Genomic DNA, 21,393 nt, shown 5'->3' with positions numbered 1-21,393 from the left:
CATTCTTCCTTTCATTACTCATATTCGACTCAGGCTCTCTGGCTATATCACCAGCTAGCGTACTTATTTCATGGCCTCTGTATTGCTGTCACACCTCTCATAAAGCTATAAGGGTGAAAGCATACTAGAAATACATAACCACTAGTGACCACTTACAAGATGTCAAGGTCTCAATCAACTGCTTGCTAAAGATCATTGGTATTCTATGTAGCTGAAGAGGAGGACAGTGATACTGTTTACCGAATGGCAGCAGTGATGCAGCAGGGTGGAGGCCTGGATGTAATGTTGAGGAGGTTGGACTACATACATAATTACCACAAGGGCAAGCAGCTAGTCAGCGTGCTCCTCAAGCTCTTCGATTTTTGTCTCAAGCTCAAGGTCAATCGAGCAGAACTCATCAAACCAGAGAAAGATACCATCAGGTAGGATACAACCTAGCGTGTGAAAAATGGCATTGGCTATATACATGTGATGGTTTATTTCTATGCGCGGTTAACATCATTAGCTTCCTCAGGCACCGTCGTACAGCTCGCATTACTTGTTTGTTTTATTATTAATATTGTTGTTAACATTTTAAGATGTATGCATTTACTCATGCCTTTTTGTAACCTGTGTATGGTGAAAACAAGTCAGAATTCAACAGATTGCTAACCCTATTACACGGGAATTAAATTTTTGTCGTTTTGTGCAACTACGTACAGTGGGTATAGCAACAATATTGTCATGTCTAAGTGTATCTTTTTGTAAGGTTAACTACGTTTGATCAATTGAACTCATTTGCTTACATTTTCATCCAATAGTAACATCTGTTATACCGCAAAACCTCTATGAGAATGCCACTTCTATTTGCACGCCACTTGGTTGTTTTTTTTTCGAACCCATAATAGAAAGTGGTCGGTAGAAAAGTTTCCACGAAATAGCACTAATAATGACTTTGGTTACATCGATAAAGATTTGTTTTTTTCGACGTTGCTGTGGTGTTTGCCTTGGTTTTAGTGACGGTGTATCTGAGAGGATCGACTGTCACAATCATCATAACTACACTCTGATTCTAAGTCACTAAAGTCTGAATCATATCCATTGTTTTCCGATTCGTTCATAATGTGGCTCACAATATTACCTGAAGACTTTAAAAGTTTTGATGAACGATGAGATTATTCTTCAGGAGTATCGTACGGCGGTAATAACAGCCATTTTTATAGCGTATTCTAACTTTGAAATGTTAAAAAGTAAAAAAATTATGTTCGTTTTTTTTTAATTTCAAAGCTTTACATTTTTTTTTAATTTTGAAATCAACACCATTGAAATACTTAATAACAGCGCTACCCTAAGCTTTTATAGTCAAAGTAGTTCTTTGTTTATTTTGATTTGATACTTTGACATGTATGAAAAACGTCTTAAAAAATGCTGAGGCCAACTGCATTAATGTCGATTTGCCCAAAGAAGAGTGTATATTATAGACGACATTAGCATTGCTTCGCCTGTAAAAGGGTTAAGTTTATCGCTCCAAAATTCTGACAAGCTAGTCGAAAAATACAGTCCCACCCTTTATTTGGCCACATCTAATTATACGTAACTATAGATATATAGAGGAAGGGTTGAAAAATAGAGCGCCATGGCATTCAAATAGAGGTTTTACGGTAGTAGCACTCGAAAAGTGATAAATTCAAAAAAGGTATCATGACAGTAAATACTTGTTTTACCCGCTCGTGGTGACCAAAAACCCTGAATTTTTTGTTGTCATAAATTGGGACTAATTCTTTCCTAGTTTGTTCCTTCGTTGTCCTTGTTTTATATTGTCTGAGCAACTTGAAAAACTGTTCTGATATCATGGCAACTCTTAGAGCAAGATTGTGGTGTGGCACTCTGAAAGCAGAGGGTGCTTTCAAAGTCGCGCACCTTGCAGAGAATGCTTTAGAAGCATCATATATGATGTGAATATAATACATATACATATAAAAGCATCATACATGATGTGAATATAATACATATAAAAGCATCATACATAATGTGAATATAATACATATACGTATAAAAGCATCATACATAATGTGAAACAATCAGACGAACGTTGATACTAGCATGTCTTTACTTTAAATACTCTTTTATTCTGTATTATAGCAGCATATATAGCAGCATAGTACATGTAAATGAATCAAGCTGAATAATCAATTTGAAAGACTTATTTTTGTTAATTAATTCATCCCCCGGCGGCCTGAAATAGTCACAAAAACCTGCGAATTGGTCAAGATTTTTTGAGATAAGGGGATGTTAAGTTAGAATCACGCTGGTTGTTCGAATGGTATTGAGAGGTCAGTTGAATTTATGGCTCGGTTTTTTCATTCGATGCTTTTGTCTTGTTCGTTTCACCTGTGCATTTCTATACCACCAAGTCTATGAAGATACAATTTATATAACGGTGAACTTTCAACTTCGCTACAATTATGGCCTTTTTATTTCATTTTGTGTGCGTATTACTAGAACCTTCCGTTGAAGACAAGCGACAAATTGCTGAGATTCATTTAAAGTTCACAAACTTAAATTCAATAGGTTTGTTAGGTTCACAGAAAGTTGCATGTGGCAACCACAAGAGCTTTAGGAACAAGCTATAGTTGCTACATTATAAGACCGCCACATTTCTAATGAAAGCGTAGTTACTAGTTTTATATCATGGCGTGTTTTTCTGAAGTTGTTCTCTCTTTTTCCCAGTGTGATGTTGAGGGCTTTAAACAGAGCCCTTAGAGCTGAGCAACAGAGCTCACAGGGTGTGGGTGTCGCAGTGCAGCCTGCAGGTCAGAGCAACACAGAGAAGGTACTGCAAATAATGGAGATTGTTCTCTCCGAGGCCAGTCGTCTCCCTCCTGAACAGTACACGGTACGTTCACGTGTAGTTCGTTGTAGTTTTTGCGGTGTTTTACCCAATAATCAGCAGCATTCTCAAAAACGCGTTTTTAAAATTTGAGTTTGGTCATCAGAATGTGATCGAGGTAAATGCAGATATTTTTGGTACCTTTGGCCTAGCGTTTTTATTCAAGTTTTAGGGATTTCCTGCTCAATGAATTATTTGTATGAAAATGGTCATTGTGTCTTGCAGGAGTTTACTAAGCGTTGTGGAGACTCTGACCAGCTTATGCTTCTTCTTGACCGAATAAACTCACCCTTTGTGAGGTCCCACTCTTCAGTACTGCAGGCTCTTATGAAACTAATTCCATTCCTCGCTTGTGGGGAAGAGGAGAAGATGAACACACTGCTTGAGCACTTCAGACCTTACCTCAAATTTCTCCAGTGAGGGTTTAACAGTAATTTTAGATTAAATCGGGGAATAATGCATAAAGTGGACAATTCCTTATTTGGTCAAATAAAACAAAAGTCTTTAGTTCAATAGAAATGAACAAATGACTTCAATGCAATTAAAATGAACATGAGAATAGAATTTAAATACCACTGCTGTGATAACCACAAGCGTGCTATGTACACATTTCGATACAACAAGAATGCTGCAGAGTCTGTTACTCTCAAAGTAGTCCTCTGTGTTGAGTCACAACTATAACTTATATATTAAACTCGCTGAAACCTTGATGAGATCATTCAACATCCTAAAACTGTCATAAAGTTTTACTTACCAAGTTACTGTCAGCAATTGTAGGAGCTTTTCTCACCATCATATCAGTATTTGGTGATAGAAGATGCACGGCTGTTTTTTATTAGTATTTTGTTTTACAATTCTTCTAGGAACTTCAAGAATGTAGTCTTCATGTAACGTGACAAAAACTCATTCAGTCATTACTTCATATTTTTGTTACAAATTGACCATTTTGTTGTCATATAAATATATGTGTCATGATCACAGAAACCATGGTTAAGTCGGGATTATAAGATTTAGAGTTATCTACACTAGCAGAAGGAGAAAATTCTCAGTTATTTTGCACACATAAATTTGATTCTAGCTTAATTACAGCAAATTTTCTGGTCAAAAAACTGAATGCACGTTTACCATTAGTGCGAAAACATAGTTCCGAGAAAACTGGTGTTAAAGTTTGAGAAACGAAAACCAATGCACAATTTTGTTTACATTTCAAAACGTCATAGCAACCAATATCAAGAAGTTGTGATATTTATTTAGATTTCTGTATTTATATCCAAAAAACTATGCCGAATTCAAAAATCTAAACAGATTTTATCTGGTTATCATAGAAATAGCTGTATATTTAAAAGAAAATGTATTACTTAATTTTGCAGATATTAAAAACGGCTTGGCAGCATCGTGATATTGGGCACAGCCAAATCATCAACAAAATCTTTAGAAAAATAACAACAGTAACATATTGCACACACCATCGGTCCCTGTATACTTCGATCTTTTAATTCTCATAATTATTCTCATAATTAAATCTGATGATAATCTTATAAAAATCGAATAATTATTCTTATAATTAAATATTGTAATAATCTTCTAAGAATCGTTAGGAAAATATCATCGTAATTCCCTTTACTTTCACTGCTTTTGACATCAGTTGGAATACTAAAGTACTCATTGTAAGTGTCCAAAATGTCAAAGTTATCTTTAAAATCGGCAAAAAAGAAACGATTATATTTATCGGACGCCATTTTTCAGTACTTCCTGTTTAGCATAGCGATGGTTTTTAGGGGGTTTTTCCGAGGGTTAAAGACTTCTATTGGCTAAACTGTCTTAAGATTCAGAAAGATCACTCTTTGATTGGTCCAGATCCACGTGTTACAAAAATCGTTACCAATATTATAAATTCAGTTAGTGCAACTTCAAAGTCGGATAACTCAACTTCGTGATTTGCGACTTAACCATGGTTTCTGTGACCGCGACCCATATTATCAAGTTTGCGCAAATGTTAACAATTTTCATAGGGGTGAGAAATGGATTGCATCGAGGGAATCTCAGCCATTTTTATTTAACCTGTTTGCTAGCTCATTGTATTTATAAACACTATTTTATTATCTTGGGCAGATTTGATGTGAAACAATCTGAGAATGATGTGACTTACCTTGAATGCTTTTGTGTCATCACCTCTGGTATCAAAGAGAATGCTAACGGCTCGAGGCTGAAGCAGATGATTATAAACAGGGATATTCTGTCCGACGCTATCGAGTACATAAGGTTACCAGCTCCTCCAGTGACCACTCTCTTAGCGTGAGTTTATGCCTAACCTTGATGCGCATAGTACTTGTGAAATCCGCAGTTGAGATTTTCATTTCCTGTTTCAACTCTTTCGGTATTCTGCTCTCGTGGGTGAATATTGTATTTTTGTCTACCGTGTATTAATTAGATCATAATCTAGTGTGAGTTATATTTAATTTCTTCAGTAGTATGGAATCCAATAGTCGCTCTCAATACGTAGCAAAGCATCAGCATTCTGCATCATCTTTCTGACCTTTCAGTCATGTTCATTTATCTACATTGTTGTGTTGTCCATCGTAGCACTGATGCTGATGAGTGGAAGGATTATGTGAGTCGAGCAGGACTTCCGTATGTCCTAAGGTTCCTCACAGGGTTGTGTGCGGGTCACGCCCCCTCCCAGGATATAGTAGGCGAAAGAATTGTTTGCATACTGCATAAGCTAGAGCATATGTCTTCCCATGGCCAGATTGGATCCCTCGCTGAGAACCTTATGGAGACCCTCTGTCAGAATGAGCAAGTCGGAAAGCAGGTACGCATTAATTCACGGCTTCGAGGTCTTTTTAGATTGGCACAAACGTTCGTAGTTTGACAGTGTAATAATCCTTGTCTTTTTTACACGTAAGATTTATACGAAGTCAAGTAATAGTCAGCAGAAGAAGTGTTTTTTACCTTGACTCAGTGGTAGTAATGTAAATAATTTCTACGTGTGACATCATTAATTAAATCAATCATAATTAAATTAAAGGAATTATGAATTAAGTTTTAATTAAGTTTAAATTGAAAATAAAATATAAATTAGAGTAATCATAATTAACCCTTTTGCAGGCATAGCGACATTATTGTCGTTTCGCGATACTGACGTCAATGGGCAGAGCGACTAGTATGTCGCCACACAAACGTTTTTTATAAATTGAATTCTGGTTAGCTTATTGCCTCTTTTTATTTAACTTTTTTACTAATAATAAACTACAATATTGGTCTCTGTTAGCAACCAAAAAATTAGCCATTTTGAGGAAAAGAAACGATTGTTTTTGCAATACCAAACGAACAAAAAATCCGAAATAAAAACGTATTTAACTAAAATTTGGAATTTTGTTTGTAGTTTTTTTCTGCTTTTGTTTCTGCTTTCTGAATATTTTCCTAGAGTGCAACAACTTTCTTTTACTGTCATGGCGTCCTCCAAAGGCTATAGGCAAAGGCCACGAGGAACAATAATAAGCACATAATGTCAAGACTGTGATGTAGGCCTCTGCAAGGGCAAATGCTTCCAAAATTACTATAGCTAGAGAAACACTTGTATAAGAATTTGACTTATAAATGTCTATTTGTATTTACCTGTATAAAAAAAAACATAATACACGTATACAATATCATAAATAAAAGTGTATCAATGATTTTTTTAAATCAATTTGTGAAAAGTTGATCTGCCCAGGGGGTCTCAAATAGCCCAAAAAAACTTGCCTGTGAAAGGGTTAAAATAACTTACACATTTAAATTCATTATTACAAATACATTTAAGTATGTGCATTGCTCTGACTTCCGCCAAATATTGTTTAAACTAACTTAATTTTCTCATCACTGTTATCTCTACTTTTTCACTTGTGCTTGCAAAGTTTTATTGCTTTGAAAAATCTGGAACATCTTTGTTGAAAATTGTTTTGTATGTCGAGGCACATATGTGTTCAGATTTCCTAAGTCGGATTTTACCGGTGCGGTCGACTTTATGACATTCTGTTTAAGTTAATAAAGCTGTTATATTGTTCATAGTTAAGATGAAAATACTGTGAACACTCGACTACCTTTGTTTGCTGAAGTACCAATTATTTGTGGAGAATTATTATCATCACAATTAAACCTTTCCATGAAGTTTGATCATCAAACCTCCATGTAGTAGTGCACTATGGAGTGAAGTATCTGACGTTTCTCATTTTCCTGCAGCAATTTCTATTTCTTGCTTAACAGATAGAGAGGATCCGAAAGCAAACAAAAGATGAAAAGAAGCGTCTAGCCATGATGGTCAGGGAGAAGCACCTGTCCTCTATTGGCATGAAAACAAACACGAAGGGACAGGTCAGTTTAATTGTTGTAATCTTTTATTTGTTGCTGAACTCAGGTCGAGTGCTGTCACTGGTCGTCCTATTATTATTACAGTCGGTTGTACCTACCTGGTACCTTCAGGTCACTTGTGACCTAATCGCTATGATAGGTTTTGTGCGATATTTAAGTTAGTTATGCTAAAGTGCCTTATCTGCAGACGCAAGCTGCTAGTTGTCATGCGCTATAGTTTATTACTTTCATCAAATGTAAACACCGTGCTAGATTCAGCTATCGGATGTCTGTTATGATGAACAATATCATTCTCTCTGGCTTAAACAGCTCATTCATAATATACAGGTTTGACGCTGACCGTTGCATTCCTTAAAGGTTGACTTGCAACAAAATTCACATTACAGTTATTTGGTATCAAAAGATTCACCATGTCTTACTCTGTTGTGTGGTAGGTGCAAAATATATGGGAATGTGATTACAAACTCTTAAAAGCTCAAAAACGAAAAGCCGCCGTAGATTTATCTGACGTATTCATTACAGTTTGGTTATCGTCTTGTCACGTGATGTTCTCACGTGTATTGAAAGGTCAATAAAAAGCTCACTATAAAACATATTGTAGCACTAGTTTATGACAAACACTTCGGGTTTTACCGAAGTCCCCGTATTAAATATAGATGCTCGCTACTTTACAGTTATGTTTCGGCATTATTCAATCGTCAAGTCGTAATTTGATCACGTGACCCAATACTTCGCAAATAATTTTTGCAGCACTTTTCGATTATCACAAGTAACCAACAGGATCGTCATGATTATCAGACAATGATATGTACTCCTTCGAGCTAAGATTAAAAAGTTTAACGATTTTTTACGGCAAGTTATAAGATATCAGTGCTAAAAGTGACAGCATTACAATGACGATAAAACAGACGCGTAAGAACAATAGACATGGTTTTATTGAATGCGTGAAGTATATTTGTGAAAATATTTCGACGAATGAGGTTGCATGAAAGTGTAAACAGAAACCATCCTGTAACAACTACGTCCTATTTGAGCCGTTTTGGAAAGCGAATCCAAACTACGGCGGTCTCGTGTGGCTGCGATTAACTGTTCGCTTTTGAGCTTTTAAGAGCTTGTAATCACATTTCCACATATTTTGCACCTACAACACAACAGAGTAAGACATGGTGAATCTTATGATACCAAATAACTGTAATGTGAATTTTGTTGCAAGTCAACCTTTAAACTTTAATCATCTCTCATAACAATTACTTCATGGCCAAAAATTTATCATACCGTACTTTTCGGACTATTAGCCGCTACTTTTTTCTGACGATTTGAGCCATGCGGCTTATATAAGGGTGCGGCTATTCTGTGGCTTTTTCTTTCACCGCTAGGGCGCATCAACCAGAATATCCGGTTAGTGCGCCTCTAGCGGTGAAAGAAAATACGAAACAATGCCTTACGGTACTGTTCCTTTAGACACTAGGTTAAAAAGCGTCGGTTAATACGAAACAGTGCCGTTAGGCACTGTTTCGTTTTAAACAGCAAAGTTACAGCCGTGTTAGAAAGCACCGCCCTGAGTTCTGCGGCCTATACAAAGGTGCGGCCTATGTATTGTTTTATAACCGTTTTTTTGGAAAATAAAGCAGATGCGGCTTATATAGGGGTGTGGTTTATAGTCTGAAAAGTAAGGTACTTTAAATTCTACTGAATACGATAATAAATGTGCATATATTGTGATGCGATTGCCATCAGCAAGTGTTTGTCAGAAGTGCATCTCCGTGTTTTTGCTAACTGATGACTTACTGATGGTTTCAAAAACATCTACGAATGTCTGCCAGTATTGGCAAAAGGCGGACTAAACTGATGTGATTGAAACAATACAAAGTCTGCATTTTTATTATTATTTTTGTCAGGTATAGACACTAGCTTTTTAGTGAATGTTACAGTGTCATCTATCGACTGTATGTCTTATATAAAATATACATGATGGTCAGGTTACACTTGTAGTTAGTTTATTTCCCACTTGGTACATATCAGATGTTTTCTGTGTCAATCTAGGTTGTGATTTAGGAGTTGTTATTCCTATGCAGGTTGTGTCCACTTCTGCCCTTATGAAGGAAGCTGATAATCTCAAGGAAGAGTCTGGGGTCATATGTAGCATCTGCAGGGAGGGCTACCATAACCAGCCTAACAAGGTGAGTATTTTAGGTTATTTTCAGTCTTCACATGAGTATGGGTTTAGCTTACTGTGAGGCGATGAGTGTTACATAGTTGTGGCCTGTTACCGTGTGCTATATACACAGGTGCTTGCTATATACACAGGTGCTTGCTATATACACAGGTGCTTGCGGTATACACTTTCACCAAGAAAGTTACGCTAGAAGAAGCAGAAACAAGGAGCAGGAAGTCTCAGGGTATTTTGACTGTGAGCCACATGAACCTGGTGCATGTTGGTGAGTGATTATTTACTCTAATAGCAAAGGCTGTTGGAGTTGTCTAATCTTTGTGCATTAGCTACTTCATGGAATCGGATTAGCACTGTTGTTGCTCATTTTTTCGTGGTTGTATTGATAATACTCATTCAAGCGGTAATCTCACTGCTATCGGGATTCATTTTTTGAGTGAAGAACTGTTATGCATAAAATAGCTGCTAAAAACTTTAAAGCCATGCTCGCAGTATTCTAACAAGCCAATGCGATGTTTCTTCTCAGAAAGCAAACAGTACATTAATCTTATACATGAAATACTTTTGCCTGTAAGAATAGCTATATCAGCGCGCTTTCTGCTCAGGAATGTTTCCCCTTTTTGAAGAGCCCAATAACCATTTTCTTCAGGGTCTCTTATTGGTTCCTTGAAGAGTTTAGGTCTGTTTGGAGTGGGGAATCGAGTTAATGGTTGTTTCTGTTCACCAAGCTTGTCTTGTTATTACTGCCATATGGTTTCTTAGACAATGCTTTAACTGCTTGGAAATATTTTCACCTGTGCTTACAAATGCAAAAATTTTCTACACATTCATCAAGTTTTTAGTTTTGATCGGATGGATTTTAAGTTCATCTCAGCACATAGAGCGCTAGGTGGTGAAGAGTAAGTTATGTTTAGTGTGACACTTATGCGCTTGTTCCAGTCTGTGTTTAACGTTTTCCCTATTTATTTTAGATTGCCACTCATCTGCTGTTAAGTTGGCAAGCTCAAGGGATGAATGGGAGTCGGCCGCTCTCCACAACTCCAACACCAAGTGCAATGGCCTCCTGCCACTTTGGGGTCCTCAGGTATGGTTCACATTCAGGTTAAATTTGGTACTGCTTAAGTACAGGAAGATGAAGATGAGATGATTGAACATTATTAAACTGTATATAATTCGTATTAAACTGTACATAATTCGTATTAAACTATTAGCCAATGGCCAGAGTGTAAGGTCTGTCATGCATCACATCAATAGAAAAGCTTAATGATTGACCATTACACAGCCTTTCACAAATTTGTCACGTTCATGACAGCTTGTTTTAGTTCCTGCAGCAAGTTGCTACTTCTAAACCAAGTAGATCGCATTTTTACCTTCAACTCGCGAATGTCAGGAGTAGACGACCCATGATGGACTTACTTTTGATTTCGGTGTTCAGTTGTTGCCATCAGATGCATTACAAAGGAGTAAAGAGTTGACCCTTACAGAGACCTTGAACATTGCTTCTACAAATTGTTAATCTTTGTCATCTCTACCCAGTCCAGTGAGCAATATTTAATGTGACTCATCGCTCTTTAGGTGTCCGAGCACAACTTTGCCACTGCACTAGCCAAGCACAACTTGTACCTGCGGGACTGCATAGACCTGAGAGACGATTACTACAATCTAACAGTACACGATATAAAATTGCTCCTTCTCAAGTTTGCCCGTGAGAAGCCATTCAGCGTTGACGGTGGGGGAGGTGGACGCAACAGTAACATGCTCCTCATACCCTACCAAATTATGCTTGTACTCTATGTGATGAGCACGTGAGTTCTTGCTTTGTCTATTGCTAGGTCAGCAGGTTTTTATATGATTATGTTTGTTTTCATGCCGAAAATATTGCATCAGCTGTCACATCCGTATGCATAAAGATTCGCCTCAGGTTGGTAGCCTCTGAATTTGTGTGCTTTCTCTAATGTGATTTGATGGCTCCATATAGGGCAAGCAATGCTCATTCTTGTCATCTTGGTCCTGGAAATTGTCCTATTTCTGGGATTTATAAAGGCAGACATTTTGATGGCTTCATGTCATCTTTGAATGCTTGATAGTTTATTATATTACACAATGAGATGGACACCAGGCATCAGATATTATTTTAGTGTCGACTGTTTGTCACGATAGTTTTAGAATCAATGCTTTTGATATTCATCATATAGCATGGTCACTAGAATTTAACTTCTATAGTGGGTATGAGTCGGGTGTCCCCTCATATCAAATTAAACAGTCATGTATGACTGTTCTTTTTCATGTATGACTTTTTCTAGGCTGTCTGTCTGACGTTCTAGATTAACAGGTGGCAGTGACCTCTTGTGTTTCGTTGCCATAGCTGATTATGGCAAACCCTGATTTACTAATTAGGAAAGCTTTGCGACGTTTCATAAGTTTTTTTATGTTGTTCCATGAAGAGTCGCAGACATGTTAGAGTTACAAGATCTATTAATTATGTGTTTCATCTATTACCTTAGCTTTGACGTTTAACAGTGTGTGGAAACAGTTATTCGAGCTGGTTTGATAAGAACTCAAATTCTGTGAGCTATTGATTGTCATTATTATGGGACTAAAATAGGAGAGAATGAAAGGATTGGGTATCCATATAAAGCAGACAGTTTATTTTGTATTTTCAGGCAGAACAGGTCAGCCAAGCTTAAAGAACAGAACTTTCAAACATTCATAGGCTTTGGCAAGGCTAAGTGGGTGGAAGCTTGCTGGGATGTAGATGGTCCAATCTATTGGCTGATCATGTCTATTGTCCTCTGGTCACGAGACGAGTGGAACAAAAATAAACTTGTGTTCCTCGAGCGTTTAGTAACGCTTTCTCAGGTAAATCGATATTGCGTCAGTCCGAGTGTATGAGCGTGATTTGTTACGGTATTAATTTCTGTTGCGTCAGTTTTATATTGTCTAGACATATTTAGCTTCCCTATTTAATCGAGCTATCTGTTGAACTCTGACTATTACTGTTGCAGGCACGGAAGACTGCAGACTCTGGTGGTAACAAGCTAAAGGATAAGACAACACAGGCCTACTCGGTTTACAAACCCATGCTAATTCTCTTCGACCTTGTTGACTCCATCTTTAACATCATGTTCAAGGTTAATTTTTTTCTTCAATTTATTTACTTTTTATGAAAGTAAGTGTTTCATTTTAGACAATTTTCTCATGTGCCTAATCAGTCAATAAATATAGGTGGTCTAGTTGTGGTTTGTCTCTTGGTATTCTAGTCATACCTGATTCCTTGATACCTCTCAAGTCGCGAAGTTTCAAGTCCATGACTTGAGACTGCGATCATAGCATATAGTCTTTATTTAGACTTTACAAAACCATTCCTTATTCGCATTTGTTTTGTGGATTCTAACAACAATGGGCTGGTTATAATCATACATCTGCAGTCGAGCACTGCCCAGACAACTGGCAGACCTCTTACGATCACAACTTACTCATCGTCTACCATTAGTATTCGTCTCGGTCATTTTAAATGGATAAAGATAGTTGAGTGTCTGGTCTGTTGCAGAATGTACCTACAGACAAAGACTGGCAAACCTCTCTTATGGCTTACATTCGTAATAACGACATGGCTCTAGCCGAGTCCAGCGAGAAGATAGTCAACAGATATGAGAGTGAACTATTGCCATGCGAGAGCCTCGCTGAGATGTTTGATGTTTGTGGTCAGTTTTAATTATTTGTCTTTGTTTTATCTCCGTCACGTCAACTCTATAGGTTCCATCTCGCTATCATTGACTTGTACTAAGATACGTTGTAGCGGCTCTCTCGCAGACCAGTTACCTTGATCATTGTTTTACTCTGAGCCTCTAGTTTTTAAACTTTGAATATCAAGCTAACACATTTGGTACGTTTTTGGGTACTCGGCCAATCGTTTTTGTGCAGCATCTAGCTCTGTGTCAATGTGGAAAATCTTGGCTGGCTTATTTTTCAACAACTTTGCTGTTGCAACCCAACTTGACTCAACCACCTCCACTTCCATTATGTAATATAGGAATCACTTCATAAATAGACATGGGTAGGAAAAGTCTGTTGAAAGGCTTCTTTCCTCCACGCGCAATTGATCGAACTGCTAACAATGATTTTACGTTGGCTCCTGGTAAATCAATCATTAATACAGTCAAGCATCAATTTGGGATTAGTGTCAACATGCTGATGCTTCGACATATTATGCTGAAATGTCGTTATTATATTTGAAAAATTATTTGCCTTGACATACAATGTAGTTCCCAACATGCAATGTAGTTCCCAACATGCAATGTAGTTCCCAACATGCGATGCTTGAACTTTTTTAAAGCGCACTTTTGTAAGTCAAAGTAAGAAAAGTGGTAGAAATTGAAAAAGAATAAAAAATAACGAACTTGGTTAATTTAAATTTTATTTAGTGTCAGCTAAAACACTTTGCCATAGTTTTATTAGTCGCCGTTAAATCTACGCGTTGTCGAGCTTACACCTCCACTCATCTCTTTGTATGGTTAAGTATCAATAAAAGCCTCTTTGTTTTTGGTACCTAATTCAGTTTTTATGTATAGTATAAGTTTTTACATTTTACTCTGCTTTATACAATATACACTTACGTTTATGCAATGTACGCCTGCGTTTATACAATGTACACTTAGTTTTATACAATGTAGATGTATAAACAAATATTTGATTCAACATACGGCGTTTTCAACGTACAATGCAAATCTCAAAACGAATTTGTTACCTAAGTCACAAGTTGGCCGTATATCAAATTAACTCATTTCTATTTAAATCAGATTAACTCAACTTTTCATTAGATCAACTCAAGTCTGTTTGATCAACTCAATTATATCAGATCAACTCAATTCTGTCAGATCAACTCAATTCTGTCAGGTTAACTCAATTCAGATTGACTATATCAGATTGACTCAATTCTATATCAGATTAACTCGATTCATTGTATATCAGACTCATGTTAACTACAAACATTTTTCAGAGTTTTTGAACTATAACAGTTCCTTTATTGTTGCATATTCAGCGATTCATTGCGTTTTAGTCCCATCGTTTGTTAGTCATGCATATAAATCTTGTGTATTCAGGTCTGCTTGGGGAGATTCCTGACCCAGATACATGGCTGAAGGAGCTACTCCTTACAATACCTTAAGGGTTGAAATACCCTGACAATATCTTCATGAACTGATGAATCTATGACGCTTGGCTTTGATTATCTAAAGTCTTTGTATGAGTTCCTTGACGACTTAGTTCTTCGTCTAGTAGCATTACAGCAGAACATTTATTCAGTGTTTGATGTAACTGTCTTCTCAAGTGGTTGTCTGGTCTACTTTCTCGTGATTGTCTTTTCTTTTAGTTGACAACTATTAATGATTCGTTGCACCATGCATTGTGTTTTATTGTGTCAATATTGCTGTCATGTTAATTTCACTATAAATATACTAGCTTATCTGTACTGCACTTTGGGGCTATTTTCATCATTTGCTTTAATAAATACTTGCTCTGCGCAATTCAAATTGTCTAGGTTCGTTGGGACATGGACATCTACCTATTTACCATGTTAATAGGCACAATCGCTCTCTGTTAATACATAGATATCATTAAGCAGTTTTAACATAGTCTACTGATCAGTGCCCGTTGTGGTTGTTTCATAAGAGGATTGAACAGTCAAAAGGAAACACAGACATATTGTCTTTATATTTTAATGAGCAGCCGAATTGAATCTGTTTCCTAGGAAGAAATGAATTCAAATAAAAACAAAATGAGTTGAAGTATGCTAACTCAAACAAACTTAATCTTTTCAAAATAGCAAATGAATTGAATGCACTAAAAATTAACAAATAAAATAATTCATTTAAAAAGTATAACATCCCATTAAAGTTCATTGAAAATCCTATAAAATCATACTTTGTCAGAGGCAATAACCTCATGCTAGTCGTAATTATGTGAGAAAATATCATGTATAATAAAGCAACAACTTTTATGGAGTCGTGTTACCCTTGACAAACTCAGTTCACACATCTTGCTCATAACTTGGTCTGGTTGCCAACTACTGCTAGTTCCCTAGTCATTGCTAGTTCCTTAACAATTGCTAGTTCTCCTAACCATCGCAAGTTCTCTATCACCACTAATATGCACTGTAGCAGAAAAACGATGATTACTAGTACAGTATGTATATCATCTAAGTTATACTAAAATACTAAAACCTATGATTACTGGTATGTACAGTATATCATGTAAGGTATAACATGGTACAATACCTATGATTACTAGTATGTATATTATATAAGGTATAACATGCTACTCTGCCTATGATTACTTGTATGTATAGCATCTAAGTTTTATCATTTTATCACAAAATTTAGGAATGCTGAATTTGCGTTTGAGTACTTTTGATAATATATGTTGGAGTTGTGCTCACATTGTAGTCATAACACTTAAGATCTGGAAATCCAAAACCCTAAAAGTGTTTCTCCAAATATTTCCTGAATGTATGGCTTCTGACAGAACAACGAAAGTTTAGTTAAATATTCTATAACTCATAGGTTTTAATAAAAGCTCTGTTAAACTATTTAAAAGATGTCGCTTATGCTGCCCCTCTGCTCCCTTTGTATTGACTGGCGCATTTTGCTCAATCGTATTCATTTTAACAAAAGTAATCTATGACAGCATTTAATGTGAACGAACGCCTTTGGTACCAACGAAATGTGCATGTTGCCTTTTCACATAAAATGTATTTCAATGCCAAAAGATAAACTCAACAATTGTATTGCTAGTTCTTTTAATCTTTTGTCAAAAAGGTACGATGTATACCTAAACTTATTATTCTCATGTCTTTTTTGAAAAAAAATTTGTTTTGGTGTTTATGTTTAATACATCACATGGCAATATATTTTTATTCGTTTATTTTTTATTTATTGGTCACAAGATGTAAAACATTCTTCTATGAAAATGATACATAAGTCTAGGTTAAGCAACTTTGCATGTTATTATTGTCAATCTTATAGAATAGTATTAAAATTTCAGTCATGGACCGTGGCAGTAGTTCTCCATAAATAGCACCTTCATACACATAGTAACACTTTGTTTTGTGTATGAAAAAAGCTACATCAAAGACCTGTCGTCTGATATCAGTCCTCCCACATCAAAGTATTAAGCTTGCCTGTTTTTACTTCCCAAATTGCATTGCTAGCAAGTTTGTTTTGAGCAAATATGAAATTAAAATCGCGAGTTAAATTGGTGAGCACATTGTAAATAGAAATCTAGTTCTTCGTCATCCTATGTATGGCTACATTTCTATTCAAGTTTTAAAATACATACAATTTTGTTAAAATAGTATCTTAACCAATTGTTAACATATCTTAACAAATTGTTAACATATCTTAACAAATTGTTAACATATCTTAACAAATTGTTAACATATCTTAACAAATTGTTAACATATCTAAACAAATTGTTAACATATCCTAACAAATTGTTAGCATATCTTAACAAACATAATAAATTATATTATTTAAAAAATTAATGCAACAGTTTATTATAGTAATTAGTCTGCTGGCAGTCTAGTGTGCTGTGAGAGATTGTTTGGTGTAATAACTATGCGTACAATTATTCCTGAGTGTCCGTAGGCAGTCGATTGTCACAGTTATTAAGAGTGTTGGTCTAGCATGCTGAAAGTTGTGCGTTAGAATCCAACACCATGCAATCTTTTCTCCGATCTCCAACTGTTGCTTCAGACTTATAGACGGACGCAGTTTTTCTTATGGTAAAAGCGAGCACCCGGCCAGTTCAGTGCATACGAGAGGTCAGCAGGCGTGCCTCGGTGCTTTTTTCTCGGTGATAAAGCACCGAAAAAAATGTATCAGCACAGTTGATCTGGAATTTCGAAAAGTGGGCGATTGGCAAAAGCGATTGTCAATCTCATTCTCTAAACGCGGCCTCGGACAAACACTGTTATTATTATTATATAGTAAAGGTTGTAGGCAAATGTAACATGTATTGTACTTGGTTTGTAGAAGCTTGATATCATATATGAGTTACTTTGTTTCAGATGATTAAACGGCATAAAAATTGATTTTTATTCTGTTGAAACTGATTTCCAATTTGGATCTTATGGCTAGCAACACCGGTAGTTAGGTATGCAATGAATGTATTAACTTGGATCTCTTTCAAAACGTCTGTATAGTCTGTCTGTATAAAAAAGATTATATGCAGTGGCTATGGTATGTATTTTTCATAGATATAATAAACCCTTTCTTATATCTATGGTATTTTTACCATTTATTCCATAGAGCTGCATGCAAATGCTGAAGGAATTTCTAGCCTTTGCTGCACCAGATTCACTCTCTCGACAGGAAGGATATAGTATTCAGCTGACACGGGACATTTCAAAACATGCTAGCATTTCTATCCTGCTAAAATAGCTGGCCGATCGACAATTAGTTTGCGGACCTTGCCCTCTAGTCGCTGCAATGGTACATCTCTGGTGTAGCGGAGTGCTCTTATATATATGCCGTTTTTGGTTCCGTATGGGTATTCAGATCACCTTCCCTATTTGCATGGAGGTTAATAATTTAGTCACCCGCCGGCCCGACCCATGCACAGCGAGCACAAGGTTAAATATATCACCGATTCAAGTAGTTCAAGAAGGAATTCATAGAGGCTCATAGAATTCATGGAGTTCATAGAAGCAAGTTCATATAGCCTGATGTCACTTTTACTCTCTGAAGCACTCACATGGAGTTCATGCTGCTGTTTTCACTTCGATAATACGTAAAACAGCAAGCAATCTATTACTCAAGACTATATGACCTTGACACAGCGCAAGGTAGTGTTAAAATTGTTATCTTGTACTCTTGCATATCAACTTTGGGGTTCTTCCATATTGTATGACAAACAGTGAGCTATGCACTGGTGGAATGTAGGTAATATCCTTGACTAAACAGTCAAAAGGGTCTGTTGATAATCAGGCGGTGCCTGATTATCCTGTGGTCAAATAGACAACAGACTAGCTTGTGTCCTCATCTATTTGTTCCCCTCCTCATAGACAAACAGAGGAGATGCTCATATCTATGTGTTTGTACGCACGCTGTAGGTGGCTTTTGTTAGGATAGGAACTAATGTATTGACAGGTAAGAACACAACATTAAACAATTTAGACAATTTTGTTAAGCAATTTGATTTTATCAAATTCTGAATTTTTTTCATGCAGTAACTTCAGTAGATTTGTCAACAAGCTCTAGGTTTCCTCTCCTTTCGTTGTGGGACGCCACTAAACTTTGAGTGTCACAATTAAACTTTTCAATTTTGTTTAGCGTTTTTCAAATATGCACTTAAAGTTGGACATAAATTATTTATATAGACAACATGGATCAAAACTATTACAATATACTGTATTCTGGAAACAGCAGACCGTAGCTTTGCTACAAAGTAATGCAGTATTTTTAGGATGTAGTCAGCTGCAGTAGGCAAGTGTTTGCATTCAATATATTCATTGTAAAGTTACTGATGCATGCTGGCATGAGATGCTTGCTATCATTTGCATTATACATATCAAACCGACAAACTTTCCTTGTTCTTTAACTTTTACTAAATCAAACCACACCTACAAGTCTCAACTTGTTATGAAGCAATCCAATCTTTGTTAGTTATATGTATAGTGACAAATTCCTTTTATTCTTTGAAGATGTCTCAGATGGCAATTTAATCGCCTATTGACCTGAAAGGCACCTCGTGTGCAAACAAAATACCTTATGCACGTAGAGTAGATATTTTAAGGCTACATTGTTTGTGTGAACCGCCTCAGTTACTGTTTGAGTTTACGGCCAAACAAAACTCGCTAAAGCAAGTATAATTGATGCTAGTACGGCTGCTCATCGAACACTCGCACACATGACGATTACTCCGGCTGCAGGTAGGAGTAGCAAGGATATGAAGCTAACTATCTCAATTTGTTTAGACTATGTTTGCTTAATTGATAGCGTTTGAATGCTATGCATTGATTGATAGACCTCTGTACAAATGGTTGCTATGTTTCTTCTATATAACATCTAAACATGATGATCAGATTGTCTTTTGTCTGAAAGAGTAGAGGATGCTGTATAGATAGCAGGTAAGATACTCATCTTTTGTTGGCTTAAAATGGAGTTTTTTAAGCTAAAAGGCTAAGTATTTCATTGACTCATAAATTGTAGACTTTCTTGAGTTGTACAGGTCTCAGCGTTAGCTGTATAAATTGTACAAAGTATTAGCCTTTTAGCAACAATTTATCCTTCGTCAGAGTGAGCGGTCGTGACCTAGTGGTCTAGAAGACCTGATCTGTAAACAACAGGTTGGGGTTCTATTCCCAGTTAAGGCTACTGGTGGTGCAGAAATGACATCTACCCTCATATTGCTCTCTGCATCTGGGCCTGTCTCCAGCTGTCTCCAGCTCCACTGAACTCTGATATGTTCAGCCAAGATCACAGAACCATTGTTTGTGTAACAATGGTTATTAAAATGCACACAACCTCTGATTGCAGTAAACTAAGCAGACATTATGCTCTTGATCTTTGAAGGAGTGCTCACAAACACTGTCCACTCTCAGTAATAGACACCGTTAACAATAGTTTTGAATAGTTCTACTTGAATACTACTTTTGAATAGCTCTACTTGCATTTCTGATTATATTGTGTTTTAACACTCTCAATCTTACACAGATAAGCTGTTTCCTGTCCCATTCCGAACTGCGCCTGGTTGCATTTCTCTTATGTGGTACAAAAAACAAACAACAAGCCATTGGTTATATTGTGAAGTTAATGAGTGATGAAGTGATAAAGTGATAATGAAGAGTGATAAAGTGAAGTTAACTCTTTCATAGATAAATCATGTCTTCAAACCTTACGTGAAAATAATCATATTTAAGTAAAAAAATTTATGTAGAACTACTTTTATGGTAACTTTGGTCTCACTAGCTGAAAAAGTTAAAAGGAGTGTCTTTTACAAGTTGAGTAGGTACTCAGTCTAGATAGGTAGATATGAACTTTCTTCACACAGGTCACTGCCTATTTAAGGAAATTATACTATGAAACAAAAACATAAGATAGTAAAAGAAGTTATGTGAATTGAAAGGAAAAGCTCTTTTCGCATTACACTGTTCTATAATGTAAATTGGCAATAGGTTGGTGTATAGTACTGGGTGTTGGAGCTTTTTGGGGAAGTAGGAATGTAATAGATGGTCAATGGAGATACAATTTGAGTATTTTAAACAGCAAATATCTAAAGACACACTTAGCTCCTAAGCACGAAGGTTATTTAAACGCTGTTGTATCTGTCCATATCAGGTAGCATAATCCTAAAGCAGAATTTTTGAACATGTTCAATTTTTTCTGTATCATTTCTTGATACAAAGGGATACCAGCTTAGAGCAGCTTAAAGTAGAATACACCATATTCTGGTACGAGAATCTAGTCTAGTGATTTAATCTAATTATCGTGAGAAAGTATGCCTGCGTCAGCGAGGAGCTTAGATCTATGGAAGCCTTTATTGATATAGTAAATGGAGCTTTTTGGCCTTCTAATGCAGAGTTTAGAGCAATAAAATGGCAATCTTAGATCACAAAGACTCTGGAGATAGTTAATAAACAAGCGAGGAATTGCTAGTTATCGTCCATATTGTATTCTACTAGTAAGAAGTTTGTGAACTCGGTGTCGACTTTTGTTTAGTTATTCTTACCTTTTCTCATGTAACGGATCCTGCTTATCAATAATTGATTTTGTTAGCTATTTATACCTACCATTCAGTATATAGATTTATTAATTTTAATTTCCTCTAATTCTTTTTGCAGACTATGCTCTCTAATGAATTTCTTTGCTAATTTCCAGTATTACTAAATAGCAATGGGATATTATTTCAAGCAACTGCACCGCTGAACAACAAAAATGTGTTAAAGCCATTATGAAGTTCAAATTTGCTTCAATCCTTTTGAATACTTTGTAGCTGTGTATACAGC

The 21,393-nt window shown here is 36.3% G+C and overlaps 2 protein-coding genes across 2 annotated transcripts in view; both read left to right on the top strand.

The window, feature by feature from the left end:
• The window catches only part of LOC137387135 (E3 ubiquitin-protein ligase UBR4-like), a 40,373-nt gene extending 25,467 nt beyond the window's left edge, over nucleotides 1-14,906 (top strand). Inside the window, exons 29-42 of the mRNA XM_068073449.1 lie at nucleotides 212-422; nucleotides 2,710-2,875; nucleotides 3,095-3,285; nucleotides 4,982-5,164; nucleotides 5,453-5,681; nucleotides 7,115-7,222; nucleotides 9,295-9,399; nucleotides 9,546-9,657; nucleotides 10,361-10,473; nucleotides 10,965-11,194; nucleotides 12,053-12,248; nucleotides 12,395-12,520; nucleotides 12,940-13,093; nucleotides 14,492-14,906. Of these exons, the coding sequence (XP_067929550.1) occupies nucleotides 212-422; nucleotides 2,710-2,875; nucleotides 3,095-3,285; nucleotides 4,982-5,164; nucleotides 5,453-5,681; nucleotides 7,115-7,222; nucleotides 9,295-9,399; nucleotides 9,546-9,657; nucleotides 10,361-10,473; nucleotides 10,965-11,194; nucleotides 12,053-12,248; nucleotides 12,395-12,520; nucleotides 12,940-13,093; nucleotides 14,492-14,556 (2,189 nt within the window). The 3' untranslated portion in view covers nucleotides 14,557-14,906. The remainder of the gene's footprint in view (nucleotides 1-211; nucleotides 423-2,709; nucleotides 2,876-3,094; nucleotides 3,286-4,981; nucleotides 5,165-5,452; nucleotides 5,682-7,114; nucleotides 7,223-9,294; nucleotides 9,400-9,545; nucleotides 9,658-10,360; nucleotides 10,474-10,964; nucleotides 11,195-12,052; nucleotides 12,249-12,394; nucleotides 12,521-12,939; nucleotides 13,094-14,491) is intronic.
• Nucleotides 14,907-19,215: 4,309 nt separating this feature from the next.
• LOC137388936 (1-phosphatidylinositol 4,5-bisphosphate phosphodiesterase delta-1-like) overlaps nucleotides 19,216-21,393 on the top strand; it is an 85,754-nt gene continuing 83,576 nt past the window's right edge. Inside the window, exon 1 of the mRNA XM_068075439.1 lies at nucleotides 19,216-19,317. The gene's annotated coding sequence lies outside the window, so the exon portion shown is untranslated. The remainder of the gene's footprint in view (nucleotides 19,318-21,393) is intronic.

The sequence above is a fragment of the Watersipora subatra genome, chromosome 2, assembly GCF_963576615.1.
Source record: "Watersipora subatra chromosome 2, tzWatSuba1.1, whole genome shotgun sequence".
NCBI classification, from domain to species: Eukaryota; Metazoa; Bryozoa; class Gymnolaemata; order Cheilostomatida; family Watersiporidae; genus Watersipora; species Watersipora subatra.
Note: the sequence above shows the minus strand (reverse complement) of the source record. Positions and strands in the feature narration are given on the sequence as shown.